Source organism: Pezoporus wallicus, unplaced genomic scaffold (genome assembly GCF_028554395.1).
Source record: "Pezoporus wallicus isolate ANWC-B61680 ecotype Strahan unplaced genomic scaffold, APGP_CSIRO_Pwel_v1 scaffold_13239, whole genome shotgun sequence".
In the NCBI taxonomy this organism is placed as follows: domain Eukaryota; kingdom Metazoa; phylum Chordata; class Aves; order Psittaciformes; family Psittacidae; genus Pezoporus; species Pezoporus wallicus.
This window is the reverse complement of record NW_026642052.1, coordinates 4273294-4283976: the sequence shown is the minus strand read 5'-3', so window position 1 is coordinate 4283976 and position 10683 is coordinate 4273294. Positions and strand designations below refer to the sequence as shown.

At 40.4% G+C, this 10683-nt stretch overlaps 1 protein-coding gene across 1 annotated transcript in view; it reads left to right on the top strand.

The window, feature by feature from the left end:
- Nucleotides 1-240: 240 nt before the first annotated feature.
- STK32B (serine/threonine kinase 32B) overlaps nucleotides 241-10683 on the top strand; it is a 164938-nt gene continuing 154495 nt past the window's right edge. The window contains exon 1 of the mRNA XM_057426764.1: nucleotides 241-610. Within this exon, the coding sequence (XP_057282747.1) occupies nucleotides 535-610 (76 nt within the window). The 5' untranslated portion in view covers nucleotides 241-534. The remainder of the gene's footprint in view (nucleotides 611-10683) is intronic.

The window sequence follows — 10683 nt, the reverse complement described above, 5'->3', positions numbered from 1 at the left end:
CACCCTCCTCGGGTCGTGGCAGTCCTCAGCTGCCGCTGCCCGCCAGCTCCCCCGGCAGCCGGGGCAGCTCTGTAACCCCATCAGGCAGCGCCGCCGGAGATGCGGGCAGGGCAGGGCAGGGCAGGGCAGGGCAGGGCGTGGGGGCCCGCTCCCCCTGCCGGGGGTCTGGGAGGAGGGAAAGCGAAGGGAGGATCCTCCAGGATCCAGGTAGATCCAGCTTTTACCGCTTACCAAAAGCCACCAGCAGCAGGACCTCCGCCTCCTCCCTCCCTCCCTTCTTCCATCCGCCCTCCTCCCCTAACTCCCTCCCTCCCCTGCCCCTCCGCGATGAGAGACGGGCCAAGTCGGAGCGCGCCAGCCAGCAGCGATCCCAGCCAGGGGCAGACACATCGCTTTCATGTCGCAGGGTGACTGCTAGCCCTGCGGAGGCTCCCCCGGCCGGGGCTGGGGCTTGGGCCGGGGCCGGGGAGGCAGCGGCAGCGGGCGGGCAGCTGCCGGGTGCCTGCCGGCCCCGCGGGATGCTGGCGGCGGGGGATGCGGAGCCGGCCGCGGACTAACATGGGGGGCAGCCACTCCCACAGGGCGCCCGTCTTCGACGAGAACGAGGACGGTGAGTGCGGAGCTGTCCGCGGTACCGCGCCCTCCGCGCTGCACCGGGGGCGGGCTGGGACCGATCCCCCCCGAGCGGGCTGTCTGCTGGGGCTGAGCTGCCGGGGAAGGAGGAGGGGAAAAGCCCACCTTTGTTTAGCCGTCCGCGCCGGTAGCGTGCCTATTTGCCCCCAGCTGAGCTCAGCTGAAGTGTAGCACACTGTCACTTGGGGTTCAAGCACATGGCAGGTAACTTCATACACGCCTTTGTGAATGGGCATCCTGTTAGGGATGGGAGCTTGCTTTTTTGTTCTGATTTATAGCCGACTCTTTGCCCACCTGCCCATTTTAAACGGTGATGTCTCCCTCAGTCGGTATACTTCTTAAATCACCTTTACTTTCTGAAACTTTTTTTTAGCTAGCTCTATTACTCTGAGATTTTTCTCCCTGCCTAGGTAATGTGTCATAAGAAAGTGTATCTCGTAAAGTTTTCAAAAGGCAATAGAAATGTTTGCATAAAATATAATGTTTCTTCACAATTTATGAATTTCCATGCCATTTTCATACATAGACCACATTTAACTGAAATTTTGTGAATGCATTTCAATTACAATCATTTTGGCTTTTGAAGCAATGAGAACACAGCACTCTTAGGAAGCAGAAAATTGTGTATTATCACTAGCAATGTCTTAATGTTACTTATGGGATAGATGTTTTTGCCTATCTGGATGATGGATGCTTTATTTTGAGTATGTTCCTTTCCAAAATGTTCCCAATGTATTGTATTAGGAGGTGATTGTGCCCAGTAGACTATCATACTGTTTTGGCTTTCTGAGACTGCTAACAAATAAAAGACATTTATGTTCTTCCCTATATATTCAGGACACGTGGAGGTATTTGTATTGTTTTGCTAATAGGGAGAATATATATTAAGTGAATGTAAAGTGCTTAAAGAGGGTGAATGCACTTTTACTTGAATTTAAGATACAACTATATGTCTATTCCTCAACAAAGCTTGAATAGGTATTTGATAAGGTTTGTTTTACAAGACTTCATTGCTTGTGTGAAGAATGGGACACACTATTTACTGTTTGTGAATTGTGGTGCAATAGCTGTTATTTCCTTGTATTGATATAAAATTTCAGTCATTTAACATGAACATGTTATGTAAAGGAGCGACAAAGATAGGTAAGATCTTGATCATGAGCAATTAGTCTTGTAAACCTTGAGGTAACTCAACAAGAAATACCCAGGAATGAAAGCATGGTCTCAATATTGTCTAGACACCCCAACATAAAAAAATAGCCTTCATCAGACTTTTGATTGAGCTCTCAAGTTAGCAGTTTCCATGAATTATTATTCCTTTTATTTTTTTTTTATTTTGTGTTCCGAGACACAAAGCTGTGGTCAGTTTTTGAACAAAATGAGCAAAGTTCAACAGTAAATTACTGCAGAGAAGACTTCATGACACTTAGTTCTTTTTCCCTCAGTAAAACATTCTGTAACAGAGCCGTTATTAATACCTAATAAAAAAGCACATAAAGTATTTATGGATTTCTATTAGGTCATTATTTATTCTTTGTCTGGTTTTGTTTTGCTCAGGATTTTTTTCCTTATTATGAATGTTCCTAACATCATCTCTTTTTTCTTCTTAAGACATTATGCTTAGCACAACAACCTAGTTCAGAAGAGTCCACTGCTTTTAAAACAATAACCTATTTCCCATACTCCTTACAGATTATTAGTCAGGATGACATTTTCCCCAAGTACCTACATAATACAGGAAAACATCTCTTTGAAAATGTATCTTACAAGTTTCAATCCAAAACCCAGCTGTATCTCATAGTCTCACTAGTAGCTACAAGAGTCACAATTTTCCACAATATTGGACTCATTATGAAATTAAAAAAGAAAGCAAATCAGAAAGTATAGGAAGGGAAAGTAGAATGTTTCTTGATATGGTATGATTTTGCTCAAGAATGGCAATGCTTACCAACTGAAAGAGAACAGGAATAAATTAGTTGTGTATAAATACACAGGCACAGTAGAAACCAAGCTATTTAGCCTGTTGTGTGTAACGTCACAGCTGCCTCTTCAAATGAGAAAAACGAGCAGAAAAAAGTATGATCATTTAATGTTTGTATGGGTTAATGATGGATGTAGAATAACACATAGGTTTTGGAAGAAGAGATTTCAAACCATTAATTGGCAGTTTGTAAATGATAGGAAAAGTTAATTATACAGTGTGCAACCTAACAAAGAAATACATAGAAATAGTATGTGAAGAGCACGCAGACAGTGCCTGACAAGCTTATAGAATACCTGTTCCAGAGTTACAAATCATGCTTTCAGTCTAATGAGAAAAGGTGTTGACCCATTGAGTAGATCTAAAAACTATTCATTGGATGTAGACTCCCTGCCATGCTTCAGATGATAAAAAGTGACCCAGGCAGAAGGCTGGACTACATGCTGTAAATCCCCAGTTATCACAGACAGCATAACACATCATTATCGTATGCTGATCTTTTAGAAGTCCATAATACACGCCGTTTATAACTAGCTGTATTTGTTCTCTATGTTATGTTTTTGTTAGAAGGATCTTCCAGAACTTCACTCTTTGGTTAGAAACATCTGTTTTCCTGATTAAATGATTCCTTGCCTATTTATAAGATTTATGTTTATTACAACATTTTTGTTAGCATAAAGTGTTTTCCACCCTCCATAATTACTCCAGTGCATTGATAAACAGCAAAAATGGCCCCTCCCAGTCTTTGGTTTGTAAGAAACCTCTTCTAATTTTCTCTTATTTCTACCGCCTTTTCATTCCCTGTGCCCCTCATCTGCACGCATTTGAACCTGCCTTGATTGCACGCAGATAATCCAGAATTGCATGTGACTTGTCACCAGGACCTTGTGCTAGTAAAAATACTTCCAGATCTCTACTAGAAATAGCTTTCCTGGTGCATATGCCCTTTTCATGGGTGTATCATGTAGATAATTCAGTCACCCTGTGATCAGTTAGACCACCAGTGCCCTATTCAGTCATTTCCATTGATGAGCTCCAACCTACAGGAGAATTTTTTGGTGTTTCTATGTACATGACCTTGCATTATGCATGGCTGAATTTTGGTCCATCTCTATTTTTCATAGTCTCAAATATGATCACCCATTTCTTTCCTTGTGATGCTCTCATTCTCCACCATTTTACCAGTGTTTTCTATTACAACCACTCTCATCAACTCCATGCCAGTTATCAAGTCCATTGAATATTTTGTGTAAATACTCAGCTGGATTGTTTCCAGATTTCATCTCCTTTGCTGTTAACCCCTGCCAGCCTCACCATTCCCATTTCAAAACAAAACAAAGCAGAACAAAGCCAACATTTTTTTTCCCTTGTTACTCTCACCGTCTAACCCAGCTGGTAACTCAGCCCTGCACAGCCGCTCACCCACTCCTCACCCACATCCCACAAGAGGATAGGAGAGAGAAGCCAGAGCAAAAGTGAGAAAGCTCCTAGGTTGAGATAAACACAGTTTAACAGGTAAAGCAAAAGCTATGCACACAAACAAAGCAAATGAAGGAATTCACTCACCACTTTCCATGATCAAGCAGGTATTCAGCCATCTCCAGGAAAGGAGGGCTCAATCACAAGTAACGGCTACTTGGGAAAACAAACTCCAACACTCCAAGCATCCTCCCCTTCCTTCTTCTTCCTCCAGCTTTGCATGCTGAACACGATACCCTGTGGTATGGGATATCCCTTGGGTCAGTTGGGGTCAGCTGTCCCTGCTGTGTCCCCTCTCAACCTCTTGTTCACCCCCAGCTCACTTGCTGGTGGGGTGGTGTGAGGAGCAGAAAAGGCCTTGTCTCCGTGTGAGCACTGCTCAGCAGTAGCAAATACATCTCTCTATTCCAGCATAAATCCAAGACATAGCCCTATACTAGCTACTATAAAGAAAATAAACTCTATCCCAGACAAAACCAGCACAGTTACCCACCTTGCATTTTGCCATTTAATTCTCACCTTGTTCAGCTTTGCTTGTACCATCTAATATATCACTTCCCTGAAACTGAGAAAAATTAAATCTAGGCCAATTCTACCATCTACAAAATAAGTTTCTCATCAAGGAAGAGCATCTGGTTACTCTTGTGCAAACAACTTCTGGCAAAGCCATGCTGTATTTACTTCATTCCTTTCTTCTTAGCCTAGGTTAAAGCACAACAAGAGCTAGGAAAATCTGGTGAACAGAGTCCTTTGTATGCTTAGAGCTTACACTCTGGTTAAAGAAGCTCAATGGAAAAATGTTTCATTTCTTGATTTTTATTGCTGTGTAGGTTGGATAGAAAACTAGGTCTGGTGTAGCAGCATTGCTACCTTTAATCGAAGATAAATACTTTCATGGCTTGGAACTATAACATTTTTTCCCAACATTTAGAAAGTGTTTCAAGCTAGATACTATACTAATTGTTTTGTTAATACTGCTGAAACAAAGGAATGTTGACTCTCTTTACCTTGAATATTTCTATTCTCAGAAGAGCTATCCTCTCCTGAATATGTGCATCCAATACTAATGCTAGGACAGCAAGGTAGTACATTTTTTCCTCATGTTCAACTCTTCAGAAATGGCAATAAATTCACAAGAATGGCAATAGAAGGGTGAGGGGAATATTCACTACTGGTAAATGTTTTTTGCAAATTCTCTGTAAATGTCATAAGTGACAAATATGTTAGCAATAGCTTGGTGACTAAAGAGGTCCATTCATGCTGGATTTGCTTAAGCATGCTCTGTTAAAACCTCAGAGATATTTAACAGGTGAAAGTGAAATAGAGAAAAGAGTTATTCAGAAAAGGGCCTACTCAGGAGAGCTATAACTACTACTACACAGTAATAACATATTTGCCTATATTGTGGTAGAAGATACAGAGGAAAGGATAAGAAACAAAAGCATTAGAGGCTAGAAGTTGGTCCTGTGAAATGAGATGGCATATGTATTTGATTGTTTGGGGCTAAAACGTCAGCTTTGCTGCAGTTGCTTTTAGATACAAGTGCACTGAACTTTAAAAGTTCTTGTTTCTATTTTTATAGTGTGACTACATTTAAAGAGTATATGTATTTCCAAAGAGCCTTTCACTGAGTATCCTGAAGCTACAAAGCTTGAACACTACTTTGCAGAAGTCAGTGTGACATAGTATGCGTTAGTACTATAGTCTTGTATGAAGGAAATGAGACACAGCAACATGCCTTAGCTTATTTCCACATGGCCAGTCCCTGATTCACTGTAGTGAATATGTGTCTGCTTAACTTCAAGGAAGTGCTGAAGTCCCACTGCTTTGCTTGAGTCATAAGGCTTTATTCTGTTATAACGTCATAACTACAGAGCTCAATGGAAACCTTGTGTACTAGAGAATATGGCAGCCACCCTCTGGAGTTAGACTTTAAATTCTAAGTTGTAATTTAAAATTGACATCTACCTCTCCTCTCTAGAAAAGCCTTCACCTTAAACAAAGAATTTTCAGTTGTTGGGGAGTTGCAGAAAATGTCATTATTAAATGACCAGTTGCTGAAAAGACCATCTTGTACTAAATGTACGAAAAACCAGATACAGATCCTCACAAAAAGGCCTGCAATTAATATGGATTCAGGCAGCTAAATTCAGAACATAATGGCTGAGTTTACATAAAACGCTGTGGAAGCTGAAGAACTATAAAAGTGACATGGGAAAAATGACACATCAGGGTTTCACTTGAAACCAATTTAAAGCAATTCTTAAACACCAAAATATGTCAGATACAAACGAGAGTATTTGGTATCCAGTTCTTGTCAATGATAAGATAGTGCTCCGCAGCCTGCTGCCACTAAGCTGTAGTGGATAATGTCTAAGGCAGTCATACAACAACTGCAAAGAACTCAAATCACAAGGCTAATAACATACCCTTTTCAAACTAATTGTTTCATAAGCTATAGCCCTACAGAACAGTTAAATAAAGGCTTTAGAATCTAAATATCTTTCATTAGTGAAAGTAACAAATTTATGGTGCGATTAATATTTCTGCTGGATTTTTAGTTTGTTCATGCAATTTCTATTTGTGGTGGGTTATTCCACATTTTACCTTTTTCTTTGCAAATATAACTATTCCAGTTGCCTTTCATAACTGAACTGGGTAGGAATACCACCCAATTGTGACTTAAAACTACTCTAAGGCAGTTCTGTGTCAAAAAATTGATAGAACACAGCTGTTGCAAGCCATTATTTTATGCTGGATATCAAGGTTTTAGATGAATAAGACCCAGACCATGAGATTTGTGTTTGTTTGTTTTATGGCCTTGTTGAATTATATACAATTTTATTTTCCATTTACTGAACTTTAGACATAATGTCATGATTACATGTAGTGCGACGCATTTCAGAAAACTTAATGCTAGTGTCTGTACAATTGAGAGCACTGCCAAGCTGACAGTTACAGCATAGTATGAGACAGTAGGAGAATGTAGACAAAAAGGAGAGCACAGAACAATATGCTAATTCCAGGTAGTCACAGAGGTGCCAACTGTTGTCAAAGGTTTGCATGGTCTGTGCCAAAGGAGGTCCAAAAGGAGTATCATGGCATTGGAAACACCATTGGCCATTTTCTTCCTGACTCAGTCTTTTTAAAGCTTTGGTACAATGTACACAAACAATGTGGACCTGTTCAGACACTAAATGATAATTATAGATGAAGTGTAATACTAGATCACAGATTGCCCTTTCCTACAGGGTACTCTGAAGGAAAGGAAGATGAATCTGGCACTTCCATCTTAGCTTCTTGCTCCCTCAAATGAGCTGCATCTCTGTTCCCAGATTTGACTGTCCTAAAAATGTTGTGCAATATCTGATTCACTCACCTTGTCAGGATTAGAACTAAGACTCTTTCAAGGGACAGCTGAAGTATTAATAATTTTATTTTGCTTTACCATCATCCAGTTTCAACAAAATCTCTGCCAGCAATAGTTTAGAGATGGACCAGATGAATGTTCAAGATCCTTCCTAAACATATTTTCTAAAATTCCAAGATTTAATCTGCTTTGGTGGAAACATCCTTGTCAGAACCTCTGTCTTAAACAAAGGCATCGTGTAAGTCTTTGTTGCTGCTTTTGTAGCCTTCCAGAATTTATACAAGTGGTTGGCATGACACCTCTAAGAGTGTTAAGGAATTTTTTGATGGCTTGTTATGTAGGAAGTGTAAGTGCTTGGAGAAGTAACATTTAACCCATGTTACCATGTGTGTTATGTAGTGTGCCTGGATGTCAAGGTAGACTTTTGGGTAACTAAAAATAAATCAATCAAAGTTAACCAAGCATCAAGCAAGATAAGGTTAGAGACTCCTCTCCAAGACCAGAAAAAACTCTGAATGTTCTGCAGAACTGGAGAAGTGTCAATGGTGGAAAAAGCAGTACGCTGAAAAGGAAATGCTTGGTTTTCCCATGGACAAATCGTGTTCAAATGCACAGAGATACTAGACCGACTCTACTCCACTGGCTTCACTTTCAGAATAGTTCAAAAGATCAGTTTTTCACTTCTGTCAGGGAGATCATGAGGCTGGTTGCACTCACTCCCCTCTGGCACCTTCCCATAGAACAAGGTAGAATAGATCTGTCTCCTCCCACCAGTCTCCAGTGCGGCATTCACTGGGTCATTGGTAGAATCTGGCATCAAATGGAAAGAATTCCCTGATGCGGATGTGTGGATGTGTGTTACAAAGCTAGCAGCAATGTGGGAATGCAGTTCTTTGTGAACCCTGAGCAACATGCTGTCCAGTGAATAGAGGAAGTCCAGCCCAGAATCAAACGTGCCTGAGTGAATTAGAAAATGACTGTGGAAACCTTGGGAAGAAAAAATAGTAAGGAACTATGATCTCAAAGAAAGTAGGTCCTATTCTACCAGGGCTTTCTTTGTGCAGTCTCTTCCAAATGTGAGCATGAGAATGAAGAAAGCTGGGTTTTGCTGGCCATGCACAAGATTCTCACTCTTTTCTCACTTCCTCATTAAACAATAAGCAGAAAGAAAAACATTCCTGATGCAAAACCAGGTAGGCAGTGGATATCTGGAGCCAGGAGCTAAAGGGTGGAAAAGAGGAAAAGTTTGCCTAATTTTTGGAGATTTCACAGTATTTCAACTTGACTAGAGTGAGCTTGTACTGAGATGGTGGGAAAGGTGTGGAAGAGAAAAGGTTGCTACTGAGATCAGTCAATACAAACAGAAAATTTTGGAGTGTATGTTCAAAGGAAAAGGATGATTTCAAGTTCAGCCTGGTAGTGAAGCTCCACAGTATCCTACCATGATAAAACGTTTGAGGGGAAGGGACAAAAAGTAGGGAACTTACCCAATAAACTTAGCAGGAGAGGCATGGCCTTTCTGGACAGGGAAGAGCAGCAGTGGTAAGCAGTGTGCACATCAGGCAACCTGATCTCTCTTGAGCACAGCTCTGCTTAATTTCATGAACTAGTTAAATTGATTACTTTAAACTACATTACTTACTGCCTAATACAAGCCTGTATTGAGCAGCTGCTGAATTTGCTCTTGTACTTGTGAACACTGTGTATATGTCAGCTTCCCTGCAACAGGAAAAAGTAAAATATTATTCTGCAAAGATCAAAAACTTGTGCTAGTGATAAACGCTATTGTCTTATCTAAATCATATTCTGAGTGTTGTTGGTCTCAACCACAATTTGGCATGAATAACAAATACATGGTGTTTGCAGAAACAGAACAGGCATATGTCTTGATTTTTTTTCTCCTTTGGTTAAAGAAGAACTAAGCTGTTTTGCTCTCTGGGGTTCAGTCTCTAATGCGTTAACTGTTTTGAAGAATGACACTGGCTTTTATTTGTCTGCATTTGATCCCAGGAAACTACTTCCTTTATCAGAAATGCCTGTTCATACCCCACAATGTCTGCAGATGAGCAGTGATGGGGCCCAAGATGCCTACACCTTCTCAGTGCAAAAGGAGCTTGAGTGTTAATTTATTTATCAGGGTGGAGAACTGATTCTCTTAATACAGTATTTCATAGATTGTCCATTTATTTTAAACACTTAGAAATGAACATTATATTCTACAAATGATACATCGTATGTATACAGTACAAAATTATGCTGTACACCTCAAGTTCTTACTCGTTCTCTCACGTAGTAGAAGGGATTTTATTGTCCTCTATGCAAAGGGGTTTTTGATAGATACTGGTATTGTACCTTTATAAAACACAAATTTCTAGAGAAAAGAACAAATGCATGTGTTGCTTCACTGGTGAGTACTACCAGGCTTTCCCTTCCAGATTCCTTGCTTATCAGAATCTGGCAAATGTAACGCAAGTGCAGCATGTGACCTGTTTTCAGAATGTACTCAGGAAAATCTCAATGTTATATATTGGCCTACTCCCTAATGGCAGTCAGCATTCACCTGAAGTGTCCCTCAACAAGGAGGTGGGGTGTAGTTTTGTATCACAGAAATCAGGGTTTTCTTCCCTTTGTTTCCAAATGAGTTGTTTCCCAATAACCAGAAGTCTTGTTTATACTATAATAGTCTTTCATCTGATTGATTTGACCTCATCTTTAGCTTCCTCAGTTTCCACATTGACTCTTATCAGCATATGTATTTTCATAAGTAAATGAAACAGTCTGAATGGGCAGGCTAGGATTTGTGACTCAATTGGACAATTTTAGTTTTAACCACTGGAAATTTGAACTCTGTAAAAATCTGATGTCTCTTCTTACATCACCACCTCAGTTCTAGAGGCTCTCAGCTCCCTGTATCCTCCAATCTAACATTCTTTTTCGGTCAGGAAACCTAGCAGTATGTAATCAAGGAAAGCTTACTGGAAATTTGGCCCTTAGGGACATGGTTTAGTGATGAACTTCATAGCGCTAGGTTTATGGTTGGACTCGGTGATCTTAAAGGCATTTTCCAACCTAAATAATGACAGGATTTTATTATTTCAGTTTATTTCACTTGTATTCAGTCCATCAAGGTTCTTTTTTCAGTTTTGCATGCAATAATTTTCTTCTACAACTAATGGAAATTTCTTTCTATCTGTAATTAGTTTTTCTCCTACACCCTTTT